This window comes from Pelobates fuscus, chromosome 4 (genome assembly GCF_036172605.1).
Source record: "Pelobates fuscus isolate aPelFus1 chromosome 4, aPelFus1.pri, whole genome shotgun sequence".
Taxonomy (NCBI): Eukaryota; Metazoa; Chordata; class Amphibia; order Anura; family Pelobatidae; genus Pelobates; species Pelobates fuscus.
The window spans coordinates 108,398,474-108,424,152 of NC_086320.1; the positions used below are offsets into that span (position 1 = coordinate 108,398,474).

At 35.9% G+C, this 25,679-nt stretch overlaps 1 protein-coding gene across 3 annotated transcripts in view; it reads left to right on the forward strand.

Moving 5' to 3' along the window:
• AQP4 (aquaporin 4) overlaps positions 1-25,216 on the forward strand; it is a 44,169-nt gene extending 18,953 nt beyond the window's left edge. For 2 of the 3 annotated variants that reach the window (XM_063450447.1, XM_063450446.1), the window contains exons 2-5: positions 2,694-3,108; positions 4,856-5,020; positions 13,050-13,130; positions 24,188-25,216. In XM_063450447.1, coding sequence (XP_063306517.1) covers positions 2,694-3,108; positions 4,856-5,020; positions 13,050-13,130; positions 24,188-24,451 — 925 coding nt within the window. In that variant the 3' untranslated portion in view covers positions 24,452-25,216. Of the gene's footprint in view, positions 1-1,733; positions 1,823-2,693; positions 3,109-4,855; positions 5,021-13,049; positions 13,131-24,187 lie in introns of all 3 variants that reach the window. The other variant, XM_063450448.1, reaches the window with a different exon arrangement.
• Positions 25,217-25,679: the final 463 nt, after the last annotated feature.

Consider the following 25,679-nt stretch of genomic DNA (forward strand, 5'->3'; position numbering starts at 1 on the left):
GTTTGTTTTACCTAAATTACAATATTTTATTTGAACAGTAGTGTTGCCATTACATAAAGGTACACATGGGATTCCATGTTTTTTTGGCAACTCAAGAGATCAAGTGTGTCACTTCATATGCCACAGAGTCCATTGTGCAGCTATCCTTGAAAAGGCAACTGAGTTTCACATGGTTAAATAACATGAGGACCAAATAAAATATCCATTAGCTTGCACAGCACAGCACCTTTCATTAGGATAAGCACCCGGCTGCCTTTTCATAAAATATGAAAGTGTATTGATTATTCACTTATAAAGAACGTCTATAAATATCTATCAGACAAACAAACTAAATCACCTTTACTTTTTTGTAGAACTACCCAATACAATTTCTTTTATAACAAGCTTAAAAAAAACACAAAATACCAACAAATTGGTCAATAATAAGAAGACGTACATAAAATAATTTTTTTAATGCTCATTCTTATCTTCAAAAAGATTAACCAACATTGATGGAAAAAATGTAAGTTGGGATCTAAATTAGCCCTACATAAAAAAGTGTGTCTAGGCACACTTTGCACCCATCTGAATATCCTATACAAAATATATGATACAGCTCATTAAGAAGTATTTGCAAGGCAGTTGCCCTTTGCAAAATAGCCTACTTTTTGAGTGTAGTGTAGCTCCACAAAGCTTAACTACCAGGAAGTAACAGGACAATATATTGATTGACTGGTTTGGTGTCTAGCAGTTATTGAGCAAAGGACAATCACTATAGTTTAATAGTGCAATCTTTGATATAAAGCATGATCTATTTGGCCATGTTGTTAAGTTGTGCCTGTATGAAATGTCAAAATGTGTTTTATACATGACCGAAAATTTGGTACTGTTGTTAGTTTTTAATCGGTTACTGGAGAGCTTTTATTCTTATATTTGTAACTTCTGTTCTAGTGCATGTAGCACCAAATACAGGATGGCAACATACATATGTTGAGACATGGCGCTGCTGCCTAGGAGGATATTAATAATGATAATAAGAGTAGTCTTATCTGGAAAATCAAGTGGCAAAAAATAATAACAATTACCATCAATCTGTCATACTAATAGAAAAGTACATAAACAGTTCTTTAAAAATCCAATAGTGATGCTGGTTCTAATTTGTGCTTCACAAAAGTGTCCACAGATTCTAAAAGAAAGATCAGAGACTGAAGTTGCCACTAAAGAACACCCACATGCAAAATGGAATTGAATTAAGATGGAGCAATAAGAATGGCAAAGGAAACAACACTCCTACAATGCCCCTGAACAAGGAGCAGGATCCAGCAGGAACAGGATCTGCTACTTGGTCAGATGAAATGGTCCATAGTGGAACCAGCATCACTACTGATCTTGTAATAAACTGTTTGCATATTTCCTAGTAAGTCTAGTATGACATGCATTCACTAATTGTTTATCATGTGTGCCACATTAATTATCTGGACAAGATTACTGTTTTTGTTTTGCAAAGGTATTTATTTATTTTAGACATGAATCTTTTTATTCATACACTCAGAAAATATTTAGGTAACATTCATCAAAGTGCTGTATTAAAAATGGTGTAAAATACTGAAAGTGGGGCAATCACCATTAAAATCAATGGAATATGTAGTGAAGATAGTGGCTAGAGATATTGTAATAATGATGAAGTAGAAGGTATTCTTAAAATGTAGAAGCTCTCAAAGTTTTTTTTTTTTTATATTTTATTCCCTTTTTAGTTCAGTATACTAGGTAAATATCAGCTGGGTAAAGCAGTATTACTGTCACTGACGTAGAACTGAGAATCCCTGTCAAGACCACCTTACCAGTAAGTAAGTATCCTTGTGCAAGACAGAATTATATATATCCACCTACCTCAGATCCTTTAATAGATTGTAAGCTCATTTGACCAGGGCCGTCTTAACCAAATATCACCTTTCTACAATTGTGCAGTGCTGCAGAATATTTTGCTGCTATATACATGCTAATGATAATTCAAATAATAATATGATTAACCCCTTCACTACCAAGCAATTTGCACACACAAAAAAAAAAAACAGCCCTAGAATCCAAGTATTCTGGGTGTCCTTGAAAGTTATGTTTCAATATATTTTTCGTTTCTGTATGCATAGAATTGTAGCTCTGGCTCTGTTGTCCCGATAGCCATTGCAAAACAAATTTGTTTTGAAATTATTAAAATAGTGTATAAAGGTTTGCGGCAGTTGTGCATATATAATTGGTGACATGACAGGGTTAATGATGACATGTTAGAAATTAATTTTATTTTGGTCTGTATTCTACAAATTCCACAGAAATTCACGAGAGCACAAGTCAGTTGTCAATGATCATCCACTAGAAATTAGAAATAACCAGAGATTGCAAATTGCAAACCAAAATAGTTGAGCTGCAAGCACGGCCAAGCTGAAGATTATTTTTTGGTGTGAGATTCTGTTTTTTCAGTGCAAACCTTGTCACTCCCTAGTCAAATCCAAATATAGTAGATGACTATGGCAGTGGATTGTAGAGAAGCTACATTGGTAGAAAGTCGGCCACAATAATATGTATTGCTCTTAATAACATAATATATACCAAATAAATACCTGACAGATGTATTAACTCTATACATTTTATAGTTTTAATATGATTCACTTTTAGTTTTTAGAAACACATTTTACAGTTTTAATTATTATGTATTTCAGTAAGTGGTGGCCTCTCTGCAAGTGTGATTCAATCATGGTGGCGTGCAAAGGAATATGGACACAACCTTTCTGGAAAGCAGTGACGGGAGAATTTTTGGCAATGTTTATATTTGTCCTACTAAGCTGTGGTTCCACTATCAACTGGAGCAGCAAAGATAATCCTCAGCCAGCAGACATAGTCCTGATCTCTTTGTGCGTTGGACTTAGCATTGCTACCCTCATACAATGCTTTGGACACATAAGTGGTGCACATATTAACCCAGCTGTGACCGTTGCAATGGCTTGCATGAGGAAGATAAGTCTTGCAAAGTCAGCCTTTTATATTGTTGCACAGATTTTAGGTGCAATAGCTGGGGCAGGGATTCTCTACTTAGTTACACCATCAAATGTGGCTGGAGAGCTGGGCGTTACCAAGGTAATCAATTATGCTAAAAATTTCCTTCCAACTTTTCATAAAAATAAATAACAAAAATGATGTACAATGTTTTAAAACAGTTTGCCAGTTTAGGAACTTGTTAACGATATTCCTTCCAACATTTGCCATCTGTATCATATGTTTAGACCTTATTGAGCAGTACTTTTTGCAGTACTCATTTTCTTAACTGAGTTCTCATTTTGTATAATATGTTATTAAATATATTTTAAATTAAGTATATTATTCACTTAACCTCAAATTTTACATCTGATGTTATTGTTCAGAAACTAAAGTGGAGTCAAGTGACTTGAGAAAAATGACTCCTCTCATGAAACTGGTTCAGAAGAAATGATTTGAAGTTAAAAGAAAATGAGATGTACTAGTTACGAGAGCCACTGGTGCATCTTGACAGTACTCTGCAGGATTTAATCTTTCCTTTTTTCAGAGGTTGTAACAGTTTACAAATGGGTATTGGAAAATAATCTTGTACAATATAACATATGTTCATGTAGGGTCATCACATTGAGTAGTGACAATGAAAGTCATAATGAGAATATATGGTTGCGGTTAAATCTCTTTGCACATAGAACAAAAAAAGAGATCGAAAGAGAATTTACTGCTTTGCAAGAAAAATAAATGTAGAGTAAAAGGGAAAGGCAAGTGATATCACTGATACAATAAAAATGAGTTAGGGGACGTTAAGTTGCATTCATTAATATTTTAGCCAATAAAAGATTAAGATAAATTATTTGTTTGCATACATGATTCATCATAATCCTGTAGTTTTCAGCCCACATTGTTATGTATACGTTTTAAAGTTTTAAATTCAAGGCATAAAAAGTACAGACATAGGGCTTGATTACAACTTTGTCACCACTTTTTAGTAACCAGCTGCTATTTGTTAATTCATCGCAAGGAGTTACTTGCATCCCCTACTAGAAGCCAGTCACTAAGGAAAAGTGAATGTCTCCTGTTGTTTTTTATGGAAGATGTTAACCGTAACTTAGCAACTGGTTTCTAAATGGCTTGAGACTAAACAAAAGATTGGCAGCCTACATCACATATTTTCCTTATATACTATATAACAATGTGTTGTTAGGCTAGTTTATTTAGGCTGGTGTACAAGCACAGGTGAGAGCAAAAAGATAATTGTAAAAAAGTAAAATCACACAAGTATAGATAATTGTAAATAAGACATGCCTCAATATAAATTTAGTTTACAAAAAAGTTTACATTTGGAGAAGTACTTTTTTTTTATCCCACTAAAAACAATCTATGTAAAAATATCTCCCAAAATATGAAATACTCTTGTCACTGAATTTCATACACTCATGCGGAAAATCTCCAAAACCACTGTGAAACCAAGCAAAAAAGTACAAGTTCACATATAGTTTTTCACATAATTTGGCATTTTCTTCTTCCTCCAAATAAAATTACTGTATAATTTCCTGTATAAAGTTTTGTATGCATTTTTGCTTCAAACATCGTAACTTCTTCTTTAAAAACTTTTGTTCTTTATTAGAATTACATATCTAATGCTTTTGCTAAGTAAAAATAAGCTATCAAAATCAATTATAAATGCAGTGGTACTATGAATTGTACTTTAAATTAACTGATCAGTTTGTGTTAACAAAATGTTTAAGCCAATAACCCAATAATATAGAATTACTGTAACAGATTTAGGTTAATTAATTTATTGGTATAATTGTTAATTGTGTATTTTTTTTATTTTGTAATATGTTCACAGGTTAATAAAGACCTCTCCATTGGCCATGGTCTGCTTGTTGAAATAATTATCACGTTTCAACTGATTTTTACGATTTGTGCAAGCTGCGATTCGAAACGCAATGACATCACAGGCTCAGTAGCATTAACAATTGGATTTTCTGTTGCCATAGGACATTTGTTTGCTGTAAGTAAATTACAATATATATATATATATATATATATATATATATATTACCCATCCACCTATTTTTTTTATGTGTACATATTAAAGAAATGTCACTAATATTGATGTTTGACATGTAAAGAAATAGAAATATTTTGTTCTGAAATTAGCATTGTTCTTAAAGTTGCATTTAAATTACATATATAATGATTTACTTACCATGCTCACATACTCACTTCTGAGTGGTATTTTTGTGTATTACTTATTCTTGGGTCCTCTACCAGAAGTCTCGTAGTGTGAGGGTTCAGCAGAGGTGTTCCTAGATGTGCATCCATCTGTACACATATCTTAAATGTCTCACCTGGAATCTTCTGAAGCCACTCTCACAACTTAGGGATTACAGTCCACAGTGCTCCTATCATAACTGGAACTACTACTGCCTTCACTTTCCACTTTCCTTTCTACCTTTTGCAGACCTTGGTATTTGTCCACCTTTTCATGTTCCTTTTTCTTGATGTTATGGTCACTGGGTATTTCAACATCCATCACCACTGCAGTCCTCTGCAGTTTCTTGTCTACCACCACGATGTTGATTTTATTGGCCAGTACTTGCTTGTCTGTCTGTGTCTAGAATCCTACAGGATCTTATCCCTGTCATTCTCGACTCCTTTTTGTGGTATCTGGACTTGCTTTTTCCAACCACAGGTAGAATTTTATAATGTGAGTAACATCTACTAACAACTGATGGTATATTCCATTAAGAGGTTCGTCTTGCCATGGATACACCTCCTTTTCGGCATTTTCTAGCCGCTGTTGTACCAGGCATTCCCTTAGCAGTTTGTCTTCGGTTGCAGTCTTTGTGATGTACTTGTGGATGCTCTGCATTTCTTTCAGGTCTGTGTCCTTGACACTCATTAGGCCAAATTCTGGCTGATGTACAGTGTCTGGGTGCTGGATTGCAGATGTACTCTTCCATTCTGTAATGAGTCTTACCTGATAGGGAGTCCAGCTCGCAGAGTTATACGCTCACCCTTCCAAAGTAGACACAGACCAGGGTGACCAGGTAAGACGCCACCTGGCCTGTGAGTCTGTGCATGGGGGCTTTCCAGGAAAAGTGCTCCAAGTCTCAGTACAGCAGGGATTAGCAGAAGCGTAGTCAAGGAAAGCCAAAATCAGGGAAGCCAGAGATCAGAGTAGTCCAGGAGGAAAGCCAAGGTCAGAAGCCAGAATCAGACAGGAAAACTGGAATGCAGATACGGAGAGACAGGAACCAAACAAGGGAACCAGAGTCAATGAACTGACACCCCTCCCAGGGTGAGGCAGGCTTTTATATCCAGCCAATTAATATGGGATACAGGTGTGCAGAGCAGCCACGGGTAAGTTCAGCTCCCAGTGCTGGAAACAAGGCGAGGACACCTATTAAAGCAATACATGAATGGCTGGATAGCACAGTGGCAAAAGAGCAAGATTCACAAAGCCAAAGTCCAGGGTTCAAATCCCCTGCTGGGCACTCCTGGGGTGACCTCGTCTGGCAGACTGTTTTCTTGTTGTTGAGTTGTTTTCTTGTTGCCTTGATATCCATGGTGTCAAGCAATACTCTTGCCCAGCTGGGTACCTGATACCTGGTTAGGCATGTATTTTGTTCTTGCTATTGAGCTAGGACTTAAGGACCTGACTGACTCTCTGGAGGTACTTAGATGTTACTATCCTCCTCACCTCTTCCTCATGCTTATCACATGTTGTGCTGATAGCTGATATCTACAGCTCCTATAAAGGTACTTAAAGATAGGCAGACAATGTAATAGAGCAGCAGGAAATGCTAGCAGAATTATTAGTTATATAGGGAGAGGTATTAGCAGTAGAAAGAGAGACGTGCTCATGGCATTGTACAGAACACTGGTGAGACCTCACTTAGAGTATTGTACGCAGTACTGGAGACCGTATCTCCAGAAGGATATTGATACTTTGGAGAGAGTTCAGATAAGGGCTACAAAACTAGCTCATGGATTACAGGATAAAACTTACAAGGAAAGGTGGATGCTTGGAATAGCCTTCCAGCTATTCTGGTAGAGGTTAACACAGTGAAGGATTTTAAGCATGCATGGTATAGGCATAAGGCTATCCTAACTATAAGATAAAGCCAGGGACTAATGAAAGTATTTAGAAAATTGGGCAGACTAGATGGTCCGAATGGTTCTTATCTGACATCACATTCTATGTTTCTATATTTGGCTTTTTGGCACTTCAACCTTTTTAGTTTTTATCATCTTCACTCTTTTTGTTATCATCTGCCCACAATTATCTAGTCCAAATGACATTATGATGTCCTTGCTGTATATCCCAGTTAGGTGGATCAGTGATTTAATGTCCTACTCACTCTTGGCATTTAGCTCAATGTTGTCCATGTACAATTGTAGTATAGTGAACTTGTATCCATATCCACTCTTCATGATGATTTAGTTAAGGGGGTTGCGGCCTATGCAGAACTACATTGGGCATACTGAATCACCCTGGTATGTGGTACACTTGATGTTAACTTGTGTTATTGTCCTGGAATTGGCTTTTAGAGCTGTTCTCCATTTGCACTTCAAGCACTTGATACGGGTCTTAGTGTCTTGGTAACCATTTATAGAGCCAAGCATTCCAGTAACCATGTGTGTGTTGCATTGTGTCATTGGTCTGTAAGGTCTTGGAATCCAGAGTGACTGCTTGCTTTAACAGCAGTTGGTGTTTTAAGTCTTTGCTGTTGTTTCCGATCCCCTTCTGAGCATTGCTCATGTATGGACACATCTGCTCATTGATCCAGGAAGCTATGATGCCTGACAGGACCTTCAATGTTGTCGGTACTTAAAAGGTGTTTTTCCATTTAAGGGTGTTCAGGAACAGTACTGAGCTGTCTTGTGTTTGCCATCCAGGTTGGCAGCCTGTTACTAGTAGTAGATTTATTTGTGCAGCTAGGCAATCATGCAGTGTTGTTAGGTGAGCATCATGTCAGGTTCTGGTGCTGACCAACTGTTCATGTGGTTTACTTGTTGTTGGATGGTGACTGATTCATGTTCTAGGAGCATGCAGTGGTTAGCTTTCAGTTAGTGGGCCTTGATGTTATGTGATGCTTCTCAAAGATGTTCTTCTAGTACTGTTCAATCTTAGTCTAGATCGGTCTTATGGGGATATGCCATGGTGCTTGTTTATACCTGGTAACTTAGAGTGATCTTTCATACACTGATACAGTACCTTGCAAAATTATTCACCCCCTTGGCATTTTTTTCGTGTTTTGTTGCCTCACAACCTGAAATTATGATGGATTGTTTGAGGATTTGCACAATTTAATTAACAGAACATGCCCACAACTTTGAAGATTTTTTTTTTATTGTGAAGCAAACAACAAATAGAACAAAATAACAGAAAAGGTCAATGTGCATAACTATTCACCCCCCTAAAGTCAATACTTTGTTGATCAACCTTTTGCAGCAATCACAGCTCCAAGTCACTTTGGATAAGTCTCTATGAGCTTGCCACATCTTACCCCTGGGACTTTTGCCCATTCCTCCTTGCAAAACTGCTCCAGCTCCTTCAAGTTTGATGGTTTGCGCTTGTGAACAGCAATCTTTAAGTCTGACCACAGATTTTCTATTGGATTGAGGTCTGGGCTTTGACTAGGCCATTCCAACACATTTACATGTTTCCCCTTGAACCACTCAAGTGTTGCTTTAGCAGTGTGTTTTGGGTCATTGTCCTGCTGGAAGGTGAACCTCCGTCCTAGCCTCAAATCACGCACCGAGTGGTACAGGTCCATCCATCTTTCCCAAAACGCTGACCAGTTTCCCAGTCCCGGCTGCTGAAAAACATCCCCACAGCATGATGCTGCCACCACCATGTTTCACTGTGGGGATGGTGTTCTTTGGATGATGGATGTGTTGGGTTTACGGCAGACATAGCGTTTTCTTTAATGGCTGAAAAGTTCAATTTTAGTCTCATCAGACCAGAGCACTTTCCTCCATACATTTTGGGAGTCTCCCACATGCCTTTTCGCAAACTCAAAACGTGCCATTTTGTTTTTTGCTGAAAGTAATGGCTTTCTTCTGGCCACTCTGCCATAAAGCCCAACTCAATGGAGCGTACGGCTTATTGTCGTCCTATGTACAGATACTCCATTCTCTGCTGTGGAACTCTGCAGCTCCTCCAGGGTTACCTTAGGTCTCTGTGCTGCCTCTCTGATTAATGCCCTCTTTGCCTAGTCTGTGAGTTTTGGTGGGCGGCCGTCTCTTAGCAGGTTTGCTCTTTTGCCATGTTCTTTCCAGTTGGTTATGATAGATTTGATGGTGCTCCTGGGGATCATCAAAAATGAGGATATTTTTTGTATAACCTAACCCTGACTTGTGCTTCTCAACAACATTGTCCCTTACTTGTTTGGAGAGTTCCTTTGTCTTCATGGCAGTGTTTGGTTAGTGGTGCCTCTTGCTTAGGTGTTGCAGCCTCTGGGGCCTTTCAAAAAAGGTGTGTATATGTAATAACAGATCATGTAACACTTAGATTGCACACAGGTGGACATCATTTTCACAAATGATGTGACTTCTGAAGGTAATTGGTTGCACCAGAGCTTTTTATGGGCTTCATAACAAAGGGGGTGAATACATACACACATACCAATTTTCTGTTTTCTATTTCTAAAAAATAATTTTATGTGTATAATTTTCTCATTTCACTTCACCAACTTAGACTATTGTGTTCTGATCCATCACATAAAATTCAGATTAATAAAACATTGAACTTAAGGCTGTAATGTAACAAAATAGGTCAAAAGTCAAGGGGGTGAATACTTTTGCAAGGCACTGTATATATTTGAAACTGGAATTAGAAAGACACAACTATGCTATGTTGGATTCCAGCAAAAATGAACCACGATTGAATACAAACTTGGGTGAGCACAGATATGCTGTGATGGATTCCATCTATGTTAGTTAATATCCTTATAGCCATATAAGTATTTTTTAAGTCAGATTTTTGCTTCTTGGCAGACAGCTTAAAAAAAGCAGCATCAAGCTAGCAGTTTAAAATGAAATTACATGCTAGTTCAGTTTATAATAGTGTGAAGCGTAGATATGAACAAAGAATGGACATACTGCCCCACGCCTTATTATAACATGTTTCTCAGTATCCACAGTTAGTACTATCCCACTCTAAATTATCAAAATAATGACCAGCCACTCTGCAACTAAATAGAAGAATTCCCCTAATTTAAATAGGTTGTGGGGTATCCCCAACTGTTGTTCCTACCTCCCTTTATTCACATAAATATTTGTGAGAAAGATCACTGTGTTCTATAACCATTCATGTCACATTTTCATCTTACAAACAAACATAAATGTTACCCTTGTGTCCTCATCTTCTATCTAGTGAAATAGGCATCCCTAGAAAAACTCATAGAAAGCCATACGCATTGAACAGCAATCTATAAAAACTTCTGCTGGCAATATAAAGAATCTTTAGCTTTAATGCTGAAGAGCAACACCGGCCATTTTTTTTTTAACATTTTGGATACACTTTTACAATTATTTTATATTAATAGTTTTGTTTGTTTAATATAACAAGTTATTTTTATATGTGATATATTTTTTATATTTTGATATTCTAAAAAAACTAAAATGTATAAAGAAATATTCAATAATTTGAAAAGCTTATACAAAATGTCTCATTCCCTATTTCAACAAGTCACAGTAAGGTAGTAAATTAAATACATGAAAGATCAATGTCTGTCACTTTTTTCACTATAATCCCTGTTACCCTCATGAGTAGCGTTACTTCAGAAGCATGTTCAAGTATTTTGCCTTGGTTTTCTTCTTCTCTGGTTTGATTCAATATTCAATTGCATGTCCTCTCAGTAAGCACTGAATACAGTAGAAAATGAAGGAAGTTTCATCTTTCTAAAGGTTCACTGCATTGAAATTCTCCTCATATTCGCATTTGAATGACAACACAGACTGGTTTAAAATGTATGGATGAATTTCAGATATCAAAGAATTGTAATCCTACATTTCTAGCTGATTAGTTTAATTAGAAACCAATGGTGGTACAATATACAGAGACTATTCTGAAAAATGTATTGTTTACTAGTGTCAAATAGATTTGGAGATACATTTTGTTATGAACTGTAAATTCTCCAAATTTGGGTTGATTGGGTGGTCGTATGAATCCCCGAACTCCAAGATGAAATGTTGCTGTATCAAAAATCAATGAATCACTCAAAGGAATGGCATGTTCATTTTGATTCTTGATTCGAAGTTATGATTGTGGCACAAAAAAAGAAAGATTGAAAACAGAAATCAAGTGGGATCAAGTGGGAACAGACAAATAGAGGGGAAAAAGAGCAGCAGTTAAAGCAGTGTATATAAATATATATATACTTGTGACGAGACAAATCTCGCCACATTCCATTGGAGGAGCCTGGTTGCCCGCCTGTTGCCTCTGGACTATGGCCCCATGTTAAAAAGCTAGATTTTCCCCTGCAAAGACACGAAAGCCGGGTCATTCGGTGCTTGCCCTGTTTGAGTGGTGATACCCCAGATAGCTATGCCATGGAGCCCATTCGTATAATGAAAGTCTATGGGAAAGACTTTGGCTCCATGGTAATTGAACTGTATGTGTGTGATCTGAGTGCCATTCAGTAATAATGTGCGCTCAGATCTAAGCTATCTGGGATATGTTGAATGTACCTGTTTTATGCAATGGCTGCACAGTTATATATTTTTATGTATTTTATTGTCTTTTGCTGCCATGTGTTCAATGGAGTTTTGCCTCTGTCCTTGGAGATAATTGGATAACTTCCCAATTATCTCCAGGATAGAAGACTCTGTGGAACTGGTTTTGGGCAGAAAAGCCATGCTTCATTTGGTCACAAAGGACTACGATCTATCTTTTGAACCACTGGACCAATTTGTATGATTTTGACGTATGTTTGTATTTGGAGTATGCTGATTCTGAAAATGTAAGTTTTATGTGAATGTGATACTTTTTAAGTTATGAATAATGTGGAAAACTGTATTTCTCTGCTTGTGATAATTAAATTACCCTTTGTGTAAGGTAATTGTATCACAGGCAGAGGGGAGGATTTTGTGTGGGAGTGTCTGAGTGTATTGTACGTGTTTATTGGTTGTTTTCCAAAACCCTGTGGGTGGTACTAATGTGTATATAAGAACAATAAACTCACAGCTCTAGCTTTTCCTGCTTGACCCATAAAACGGAGCCTTGTCTCGTTCTTGGGGGAGATTTATTGTATGCTGGTCCAGTTTGACTGCTAGGAGTGTAAACCAATTCATATGTTTTTTCCTATTCGGCTGTTTACAGTATTCGTATGGTTCTGGTTCAGCTGTTTACGGCATTCATAAGCTTCTCTAGTTCGCTGTATTCGTGTCTACAGTAGCTGTGCCTGTGTCTCTGGAAGGGAAGATCTACTAAATCCCTTTTATGTCTGGGGGTGCCGTTACAATACTATATATATATATATATATATATATATATATATATAGTTTTAATCAAAATTATTATTCAACCCTCATTGAAAATTCGGTTTATAGTCAATTTTCAGATTTTCTGCTATTTTTCACAATGAACAAATCAAACAAAAGCAATGGATGCTTCAAGTAGTTTCCCCAAACTCAACTGAAAATGCAACTTATAATGACTTCTCCAGTCTCAAAATTATTAACACCCTTCATGCTATCCTTGTATCTTTTTTATTATTTTTGCCCTGACGTTTTGCAGATTTGGGGAATAGCTGGTGTATTAACTTCATTCAGATTCATTTTAACATCTGAGAATCCCAGCTGCAGATTTATTTATTGTCTCAGAGATATGTGTCCTTTTTATATTGCTGTTTCTTAGTAGCCTCATCGTATCTTTCACTTTTAAATATGTAGGTCTTCAACAAGGAGCTTTAGAGCAAGTCAATAATAAAACAGATTATATTCTTAGACATGTATATGACATGCTCACCTTCGTTTTAACAATATGTATTAATAATACGTTTGATGTACATGCTCTATTCCTTTAGATAAACTACACAGGAGCCAGCATGAACCCAGCAAGATCTTTGGGACCTGCTGTTATTATGAACATCTGGGAAAGTCATTGGGTAACTGTCTTTTTTTACAATTAAGAATAGCCGCAACAATATATATGTTGCAAATAGAGTAACCTTATTTTATTATTTTTCTAATTTATATTGAATTTATTCTAAAATGATTTACAAACCATGTCAGTACGTATTCAGAGAAATGTCGGTTATACTTGCTACTGCTATGTAAATTCAATAGTGGTAAACAGTCTTTCAAGAGGTTTATGAGCTTGATTCTGCAAAGTCCCCATCCCACACGCATTTTCAGGAATTGTTGTAATATCACCAACCATGTAACTACCTGGTGCTTTACTATTACTACTAAAGTCTGTCAAGTTCCACATTTAGAAAACATTCCTTTATTCTTTTGATTTCAAATATAGCAATTTCCAATTATGACACAAAATTAGAAAAAAATTGTTTTTACTCCATAACGACAATCAGCGATTTCTCTATGGATCAACAACCTATACACATACATATTAACCCCTTCAGGACGGAGTCAATAGTGCACGTTCTGATCAAAACAAAACGTAAACAAAAACTGGAATTTGCGCTATATGTCTGTTCAACCGTAATTCACCTCTTTCATATTAAATGCACCCACACTTATTATATATCATTTTGTTCAGGAGAAACAGGGCTTTCATTTCATATAAAATATTTATATATGAAACAATTTATTATGAATAAAATAAAAAAAAACTGTAAGAAATTAGAATTTTTTTTTTTAATTTGTAGTTCCGCCTCACATTTTAGCTGTAAATGTCATAATACTGTTAGGTTTTACTGCAACAAAATGCACATATTTGTAATCAGCGATGTCTCACGAGTACAACAGTACCCCCCATTAACAGGTTTTATGGTGTTTTGGAAAGTTACAGGGTCAAATATAGAACGTTCCATTTTCAAATTGAAATTTGCCAGATTAGTAATGTTACCTTTGAGACGGTGTGGTAGCCCAGGAATGAGAATTACCCCCATAATGGCATACCATTTGAAAAAGTAGACAACCCAAGGTATTGAACGTGGGGTATGTTTAGTCTTTTTTAGTAGCCACTTAGTCACAAACACTGGCCAAAGTTAGCGTTCATATTTGTTTCTGTGTGAAAAAAGCAAAAAACTAATATTTGGCCAGTGTTTGTGACTAAGTGGCTACTAAAAATGACTGGACATACCCCATTTGCAATACCTTGGGTTGTCTACTTTTGCAAATGGTATGCCATCATGGGGGTAATTCTTATTCCTGGGCTACCATACGGTCTCAAAGGCAACATAACCAATCTGGCAAATTTCAATGTCAAAAAAATGAAATGCAAGCCTTATATGTGACTCTCTAACTTTCCAAAACACCATAAAATCTGTACATGGGGGGTACTGTTATTCTTGGGAGACTTCACTAAACACAAATATTAGTGTTTTAAAACAGTAAAACATATTACAACAATAATATAGTCCATAAAAGTGCCGTTTGTTTGTAAAAAATGCAAAAAACTTCACTTTTACTTAAAATATCATCGTTGTAATACAATTTACCAGTTTGAAACACTAATATTTGAGTTCAGCGAAGTCTCCCGAGTAAAACAGTACACCCTATATACAGGTTTTATGGTGTCTTGGAGAGTTACAGGGTCAAATATAGTGCTTGCGAATTAAATTCTCTGCACTTTCTCGCTGTGTTGCCAGGCATGTCAATCAAATTTTAATTAATTAAATGACATAATTATGTTAAAAAATTACTTAAATATACACGTAGAATTTTAATATATATGCATTTATAGGTATTTAAATTCTACGTGTATACTAATGTAATCTTTTATGTAATTATATGTATTTATCTATCTATATATATTTGCGGTTATTTGTATTTTATATATAGATAGATATATATAGAATGTCATTCTAAGTGTATTCTGTTTCCAATATATATATATTAATAACAAAATACAGTTAGAATGAAATTACATATGAATATATAATTTATTTTAAATTTTGTTTCAATATTTTATTTATTTATTTTATTATTTTATTTATTTATTATTGTAATTATACGTATATATATATAATATATATGTAGATCTATTATATATATAATATATATATACATATTATATATGTAACGTCATTCTAAGTGTATTTTAATACTAATATATATACTAATATTAATATTAAAATACATTACGTATGACGTTACATATATATAATATGTATATATATTATATATAATATATATACATATATTATATATATATATATAAATACTTGTATTTTATTTTAACATGTGTATTTAATTTTTTTTTTACACTACCTACCAGCAGGGGGACTCTCTAATATTTTAGACAGTCCCCCTGCTGGCAGATCCATAGCCAGCTATAGGGGGCCATGTGATCGCTCTTTGAGAGCGATCACATGGCCCCCGGGGGCCTCATTTGCCGGAGGGGGGCTGCCTGGGCTCTCAGGCAGACCCCCAGAAGAGGATCGCAGCGGAGGTAAGTATAGCTTACCTCCTGGGGGCTTCAGCCGTTACGGCGTTCTATGCCGCCGCAACGGCTTTAAAGCCCTTTAAAGCCGCGACGGCATAGAACGCCGTAACGGCGTTAAGGGGTTAATTATATCATTGAATATTCTGTTTTTGCAAAGAAAAAGAAGCATCTGGGCATTTTTTTTTTTTAAATATATTTTAAGACAACGTCACTGGGTAGAGAATTACACATTTTTATTTTCCTTACTGTAAGTAATCCTTACCTCTGCTTCAAGCTAAACCATCTTTCTTCCAGCCTCAATAGGTGACCTCTTGTCTGTTGTATATCACTATTAATTAACACGTTCGCACATTTCTACTGACCTTGCTATCATATCCCCTCTGAGACGCCTTATTTCTAGAGAGAACAAATGCAGATTTCCTATCCTTTCTGCATAACTATTGTTTTCCAATCCCCTTATTCATTTTGTAACTTGCCACTGCACTCTCTAGTTCTGCAATATCCTTTTTTAAAAAACGGTGCTAAAATTTGCAATTGATATAAGGCCCAAGAATACAATGTATGACCCTTACCTGGCCAAGTATATATTTATATTAAAATGTTCACCTCCATTCGTCAATTAAAAGGGATCTATGAAACATCTCAGAACTTCATTAAAGGTGAAATAAAGATGCACATCCGCAGGGGTAACTAGAAGCCTCAGGCCCTGGTACAAGAATCAGTTAAGCCACCACCCAATCCAATGGAACAGAGGTGGCCAACAGGTAGATCCTTAGCCGCGTTACACATCCCACAATGCTTTGCCAACTGTGAATCTACTATTAACCCACACTGGCAGGGTTTTATTTGTATGCAGTATCTGTGAATGCAGATGTGTTTTTGTATGGACTATATTTGTGTGAATGTTTGTGAATAATTCTGAATGAAGGGGGTCTGTTTGTGTGTGGTGTTGGCATTTAAATGCAGGTGTGTGCATACAGTCAGTGTTTGAATGCAAAGTTTGTTATGAAGTGTTAGTGTATGCACGCAGGGGTGTGTGCTTATTATGTTGCTTTTTGAATGCATGACTGGTTTTGTGTACAGTGTTGGTGTTTAAATGCATGGTTGTGTTTATATGTAATATTGGTGATTGTATGCAAATGTGTATTCACAAATACATATGCATTACTACACACACATACGGGGGTACATACACAAAAACACTCATATACTGCCACATATAGATGCCCACAGACACACATATACACTCCAAGTGATGCACACACATACACATTTACATTGACACATGCTGACATGCATGCACAGATCCACTTACACAGATTCACAAACACTGACACACATGCATGGATATATACACTGATATACATAAACACACAAGCACATACACACAAACACTGACACATGCACTGAATTCATGCACTGAACCCCAATACAAACATTGACACACATATATATATATACTGACACACACAAACACTAACACATGCACTGGATTCATAAACTCACACATACAAACATTGACACACATATATACACTGACACATGCACAGATTTATACACTGGCACACACAAACATACACACACGGATGCATACACTGAAACACAAAAACACTGACACATGCACAGATACATACACTGACACACACAAACACTGATACACATGCACACATATATACACTGACACAGAAACACTGACACACATGCACAGATGAAAATAACTCACACACACAAACACTAACACACTTACCCTCTCTCTCAGTCCAACCCCGCTGTTATATATTCCCTGGTGCTCCGGTGGTATATGTGATGCTCTGAAATCCCTGCTGAAATTCTGTCATATCCCCTGCTTCACATTTCTGGCACTCAGTATTCAGTCAGAGCACAGGTTTTAAATCTCCTTGGCTGTGCTATGACTCACTGCCTGAGCGCTGGAGCCACGAAGAGTGGATATGATAGAGCATTTCAGCAGGGGGTGCAGAGCATACACCCCCTGACCACCATGGATTCACCGAGGAGTAGAGTCTGGTACTGGACTCAGTGAAGTGCTTAAGCAGGCTTGTGAATAAAGTAAGCTGCTTGTTGCTATCCTGCTTGCTGCTACCATCCTCGATGGGCCCCACTGACACACGGAACTTCAGGACCCAGTGGCAGTTGCGACCTTTGCAGCCCTAGTAGTTCCACCACTGCACAACTATACTTTACTATCAGTATTTTCTACTACGCGCTGTCTATAATTTATTTTTACCTATTATGTTTGCTTTTGTGACTTGTTTTTTTTTTCAAAATGTTTCAATATTTTACAACAACATGAATTCAGGCTTGAATATATAAACAAATCTTATTAGAAGTACATTTAACAGAATTATATTAGTATATGATCCATTGAATATCTTTAATGTTCATATGTATGAATCTTGTTAGTGTGATTGCCATTGCATATAAAACCACTTAATTTGCAAGTATTGTGCATTCTGCTTGTAATTATCACATAATTACCCATATTTAAATGGACTGACCGAAATGTAAAAGAAGTAGTTTGACTCAAGAAAATCTGAATTAAACAGTTTTCATGTCAAACGACCAAACCTCTACCAGTGTATCATCTCTATGGAAACAGATTTGACTAACCACTTCAGGAGTTAATTATCACAAGGACCAGATAGACACTGCAGGCTATATTTACATGGTGGGATTTGCCATTTCTCATTCATCACTGTGACAAATTGCAGAAAATAGGGTAAAAGTGCCTCATGATCCATTTTATATGAGAAGCTGATGACATTAGCATTATTTCTGCATTTCACATGTAGAATCTTCCCTAACAGTGTCATCCTTTGTGAAGAATTGCACTCTTCCTGCACTGCAACATATTATGCTGCAACACAGAGGTTCACGTGTGTTTGAACAAAATTATAAGTAACTATAAAAGTATTTGAGATATTAGCTAAATACCACTTAGGTATAGTCAAAACCACGTATGCATCCACTCTCATTTTCTTTTTTTTGTAAAATTAGCAATTAGAGTTAAATGCTAGCTTTAAGGCCAAGCTGGGATTGTACTTCAAATAACAACAGTGCAACTACCATTCACACTTTTGGTGTTACTCATTAACCCCTTCACCTCCGCACCCATGTATACACAATTGCAAGAGAATGCATTTATAGCCTGCAATCGTGTATATACGATTTGCATAATTGCAAATGAAATTTGTTTATTGCAAATCATTATGCCTATTTTAAAGTTCCTGAAATTCACATGGCACACTGTGGACTTTAGAGAGATAAATACAGACTGATTGTGACTGTATTCACCTCTCCTCCAGACTGAACTGCAGCAGTTGAAGAAGAGGAGGTAGCGGGGTAAGTTAGAAGTTCAATCTCTCCTGCCTGTCTTCACAGGTGCTAAGAGATGGATGTTTTAGTATACAGGGCTGGTGCACAGATTTTTAGCTACACCTGTGTGTCTTGTTGTAACACCCCCTCCCCCATTTTAAATTTGGTACACCTTTTGTGCTGTAGTGTATTTAATTCCCCCTTTAGTGTGTCTTACAGCCTCCTTTGTATGTATCTTACTCCCCCCCCCCCCAGTTCCTTTGTGTGTCCTTTCCCTCCAGCCCCTGTAGTGTCTCTTTCTTACAACAGCCCCTTTCTGTGTCTCTGTCTCACCCCGGTCCCTTTCTTTGTCTCCTTCTCCACTACAGTCCCTCTGTGTGGCTCTTTTTCCCCTTAGTCCGTTTTGTGTGTTCCCTCCCCTCCAGATCCCTTTGTGTGTCTTTCCTCGCAAGCCACAGGCACACAGGCATTGTTTTCAGTCACACAGTCATAAAAGGCACACAATTAAAGTCATACAGGTACACTGTCATATAAGCACAGACATAATCATACAGAAACATAGAGACACCAATACATACAGTCAGAAACATACCGACACACTGGCAGAGACATACAGACACAGTCACACAGAGACATACAGGCAGAGACATACACACATACAGAGACATACATACATCCATACATCCATACAGAGACATACATACATGCATACAGAGACATTCACAATTACATACTTACATCTGTTCAATCTGGTCCCTGGGGTACATGCTGTCCGGCTCTGTGGAGTCCTGTAAATGAAACTTGTTTTATATAATCAATAATGAATGACTATAGGATAGAATAGGAGTCCCAGGCTTGAAAGACAATATAGTATTGGACCTAATTCCCTCGCAACTGCTATGTGAGGATTAATACAATTATGAATAGGTGCATATTCTATTTTAATATTTATAACAATGAGCAATGTCAGTCAGCAGTTGCAAGGGCCTTTTAGGTATTGTTATACTTAAAAATAGGTATTAATTAATTGTGTGATGATACTATTATTTTTCTTCTTTATTTTGCATCTGCAATGCAATTTCTGGTGCTTGTTAAGAAATTAATGAATGCATTGCAGATTCAAGGTGGGATCTTCCCATTTTAAAATAAATATGAAACATATTTTTATGAAGAATGACAGAATACATGAAAAATAAAAATGGTGTTATCCCCTTAACGCCGTTACGGCGTTCTATGCCGTCCCGGCTTTAAAGGACTTTAACCCCTTAAGGACACATGACGTGTGTGACATGTCGTGATTCCCTTTTATTACAGAAGTTTGGTCCTTAAGGGGTTAAAGCCATTGCGGAGGCATAGAACGCCGTAACGGCTTAAGCCCCCAGGAGGTGAGATCTACTCACCTCCACCGCGATCCTCTTCTGGAGGGCTGCCTGACAGCCCAGGCAGCCCTCTCCCGGCAAATGAGGCCCCTGGGGGCCATGTGATCGCTCTCAAAGAGCGATCACATGGCCCCCTATAGCTGGCTATGGATCTGCCAGCAGGGGGACTGTCTAAAATCCCCCTGCTGGTAGGTAGTGTAAAAAAAAATATAAGACATGTTTAAAATTAAATTAAAAGTATTTTTATACATATAATATATATATTATACATATAATATATATATACATATTATATATATGTAACGTCATACAAAGTGTATTTTAATATTAATATTAGTATATATATTAATATTAAAATACACTTAGAATGACGTTACATATATATAATATGTATATATATTATATATAATAGATATATACACATATATTATATATATATATATATATATATATATATACGTATAATTACAATAATAAAATAATAAAATAAATAAATAAATTATTGAAACAAAATTTTATATAAATTATATATTCATATGTAATTTCATTCTAACTGTATTTTGTTATTAATATATATATATATATATATATATATATATATTGGTAACAAAATACACTTAGAATGACATTCTATATATATCTATCTATATATAAAATACAAATAACCGCAAATATATATATACATAGATAAATACATATAATTACATAAAAGAATACATTAGTATACACGTAGAATTTAAATACCTATAAATGCATATATATTAAAATTCTACGTGTATATTTAAATAATCTTTTAACATAATTATGTGATTGTATTAATTAAAATTTGATTGACATGCCTGACAACACAGGGAGAAAGTGCAGAGAATTGAATTCGCAAGCACTATATTTGACCCTGTAACTCTCCAAGACACCATAAAACCTGTACATAGGGGGTACTGTTTTACTTGGGAGACTTCGCCGAACTCAAATGTTAGTGTTTCAAACTGGTAAAATGTATTTGAGCGATGATATTTTAAGTAAAAGTGAATTTTTTTGCATTTTTTTTTTACAAACAAACGGTAATTTTATGGACTATATTATTGTTGTAATATGTTTTACTGTTTTAAAACACTAATATTTGTGTTTAGTGAAGTCTCCCGAGAATAACAGTACCCCCCATGTACAGATTTTATGGTGTTTTGGAAAGTTAGAGAGTCACAAAGAAGGCTTGCATTTCATTTTTTTGACATTGAAATTTGCCAGATTGGTTATGTTGCCTTTAGCGTATGGTAGCCCAGGAATGAGAATTACTCCCATGATGGCATACCATTTGCAAAAGTAGACAACCCGAGGTATTGCAAGTGGGGTATGTCCAGTCTTTCTTAGTAGCCACTTAGTCACAAACACTGGCCAAATATTAGTTTTTTGCATTTTTCACACAAACAAATATGAATGCTAACTTTGGCCAGTGTTTGTGACTAAGTGGCTACTAAAACATACCCACTTTCAATACCTTGGGTGGTCTACTTTTTCAAATGGTATGCCATTATGGGGGTAATTCTCATTCCTGGGCTACCACACCGTCTCAAAGGTAACATTACTAATCTGGCAAATTTCAATTTGAAAATGGAACGTTCTATATTTGACCCTGTAACTTTCCAAAACACCATAAAACCTGTTAATGGGGGGTACTGTTGTACTCATGAGACATCGCTGATTACAAATATGTGCATTTTTTTGCAGTAAAACCTAACAGTATTATGACATTTACAGTTAAAATGTGAGGCGGAAAATTTTAAAAAACATTAAAATTTCTCACAGTTTTTTTTATTTTATTCATAATAAATTATGTTTCATATATAAATATTTGATATGAAAGCCCTGTTTCTCCTGAACAAAATGATATATAATAAGTGTGGGTGCATTTAATATGAAAGAGGTCAATTGCGGTTGAACAGACATATAGCGCAAATTCCAGTTTTTGTTTACGTTTTGTTTTGATCAGAACGTGTACTATTGACTCCGTCCTGAAGGGGTTAATTTATATAATTTAAATGTTTACATTTTTCTGCAAAGCAATCTATACACAAAATGGCTTTGTTGTGTTTATATGTCCGCTATGCAGCCCTTGACTCAAATGCACGTAATGCTTTTTGTTAGACATCTGTTCCAGTTTGGCTTCTGGCTTTTCTTTGGTTCGTCAGCAGAAACATATATAACTATGTGGACTGGAAAGATAGCCTCCCAAGATACACAACATATTAGTCTCTATTACGTAACCCTTTTGTCATGCCTTAATTACGGTATTCCCTTACTTCCTGGTTCCACGGAGCCTAGCCACACCTCTTTATGACACGGTCTGCCTATTTAATCTGACCGCACCAGCTGATCGAGGCTGGATTATTAAACTACGTTCCGTACCTACCAACCGGTACTACTTCGTTGTGAAAGCCTCTGCTACCAGACCGGACTGAAAGACTCTGCAAAGTTCCCTTCACCTCTCCTCATCCACGACTAAAGCTTAACACTCTTCATCCGCCTCTGAGGAGATCTCGGGAACCAGTGTTCTATGTGCCGGAAGCTAAGTAAAACCAATGTGATAAGCGTTGCATCTAAAAGCTGTTATTACCTGTCTCCAAAGTCCTTCGGTAAAACCAACCCCGTTACAGCTAACTTCAACTCATACTGCATATCAGTTATCTGCATCAGTCTTGCTTCAGTTAAAGTTATGGAACAGCTATTGTAACTACTTATCACCTAAACCGTTAATTCTACTAAGAGACTTTATTTGATTCAGTATCTGCAATTTACTATCGTTTACTCCTTAAAGCTACAGTACCTATAATTGTGGACTTCAGTTATCGTTTACTCCTTAAAGCTACAGTGCCTATAATTGTGGACTTCAGTTATCGTTTACTCCTTAAAGCTACAGTGCCTATAATTGTGGACTTCAGTTATCATTTACTCCTTAAAGCTACAGTGCCTATAATTGTTGACTTCAGTTATCGTTTACTCCTTAAAGCTACAGTGCCTATAATTGTGGACTTCAGTTATCGTTTACTCCTTAAAGCTACAGTGCCTATAATTGTGGACTTCAGTTATCGTTTACTCCTTAAAGCTACAGTGCCTATAATTGTGGACTTCAGTTATCGTTTACTCCTTAGAGCTACATTGCTTATAATTGTAGACTTCAGTTATCGTTATTCCTTAAGGCTACAGTGTCTGTAATTGTGGACTTCAGTTATCGTTTATTCCTTAAGGCTACAGTGTCTGTAATTGTGGACTTCAGTTATCGTTTATTCCTTAAGGCTACAGTGTCTGTAATTGTGGACTTCAGTTATCGTTTTCTAATTAAAGTTACAGTACCTGTGAATTGGACTAACGTCCCATTATCTTTTACCTTTTATAATAAAAACTTCAAACTATACGAAATCTACAGTTGTGTTCCTTCATATCAAATGTTTAGACGTGACACCTTTGCATGTGGGGTATGGGGATCTGGGAAATGACGCAAGCTCCGTTATTAAGGAAATCTAGAGGGTTGCCTTTCAAAGAGAATTGTTAATTAAGTGGATCTTCCATCAAATTGCTACACATTAATCCAGTTTGATTTATCATCTTGCTTAAAAAAGTTAGAGATTAGTAAATGACCACACATTAATGTTGCTTACATGGATTTAAATATAAAATTATATTCTAGATTGATGTGCTCTGTTAGGAATGTATTTGCAATGTCTATGTTAAGAGTTATGAAATTCGCATTTGATAGGGGACCTTAGAGACTCCTATGTAATTTCTTGCAAAGTGTGGTGTATTTCTTTTTTAAATATTATTTGTATATATTACTAATAAAATAATCCTACCAGCATTTCTTTTAATGACTGATATTTCATTCCAGGTCTATTGGATTGGCCCATTAGTTGGTGCAGTCATTGCAGGAACCCTCTATGAATATGTTTATTGTCCTGATCCAGAGCTGAAGAATCGTTTTAAGAATGCTTTAACGAAGGCCACCAAACAGTCACCAGGGGATTATTCAGAGGTAGAAGAAAGCAAAAGCCAAGTAGAATCAGATGATCTTTTGATGAAACCAACAACTGCTCACACCTTTTTTGATAAAAAGGAGAAGGATCCATCGGGTGATGTCCTTTCTTCGGTATGACTAGCACCAAGCACTGAAAACAGAGAACCTCCTGGAACATCAGCCACTTTTTGTTCAATTAAAGAGACTGATATATTATAACAGAAGCATTTTGGATATCATAGATCAATTCTTCATCTAAAACAACATTCAATGAATACTATTGTCAGACTAAGCAGAGGAAATATAAGTATTGTTTAGACTATCATTCTCTGATGTAATCATACTTTGTTTCTTTGGACACGGTCCTTGTGGCGAATTCAAGGAGAGCAAAAGTGATCCATAATTTAAGAAGTCAATAGTGAGCCTAAAATCTGCCAGTTTAACATTGAGATTGACAGTATGCATTAGTTTAAAATACCCATTGGCGCATTCAAACTAATGACTCTACATCTGGCACATAATTGGCTGTTGTCAGCACTGATTAAGACATGTTCCCTGTAATCACTTTTTCAACACTTAGTAAAAACAAAGAAAAATTGGGAAACTGAAAAATAAAGATTTACAAATAATTAAAATATAAGAAATGCACATACAGTAGGAAATTATGTAACAAAAAGTCACTAGTTCTCAATTTCTAAAAGTAGAGTTTGAAAGATAACATTTTCAAAAGAAGTTAAATGTTTACAAACAGTAATATCTTCAGGATGTACAGAAAACAACATCTGAAATTTTTGGTGTTTTGGCTGTTCACTCACCTCTCTCTTTCTCTGTTAGAACTGCATCTATTCATCAAGAACATATAACATTGTACAAATCACATTCTAAAAACAGAAAAATGTATTTTTTTTGTTTTTTTTAAAAAAAAGCTTTTATTCTGTAAATATACAAAAACAAATTGTGATCTGTTTCCAGTGCAAGTACTATGCATTTTTTTTTTATTAACTGTGTGGTGTGATAACATTAATTCACATTAGATATTTACATATTATCTCACGTATTAGTAGTGATAATTGTTGTTAAGTAACAATATATGATTATAAAAGTTCATTACCTATAAGCATATAAATATCTTTATCATCGACATAATCAATACATGATTTCAGATTTAAAACGTATGTTAATGTTTATTTACAATTATGGGATCCAGTTGAGATTTTATTTTTTTATTTTATTATTACTTCAGTTTTGCAAGACTACTGCACGTATGTATACATACATACCATCTAATAAATACGTAATTGTTGCAATATGCATAATATGTACACAGATGACTGGTTACTGTGTGATTGTATTTTTTTTATTTCTA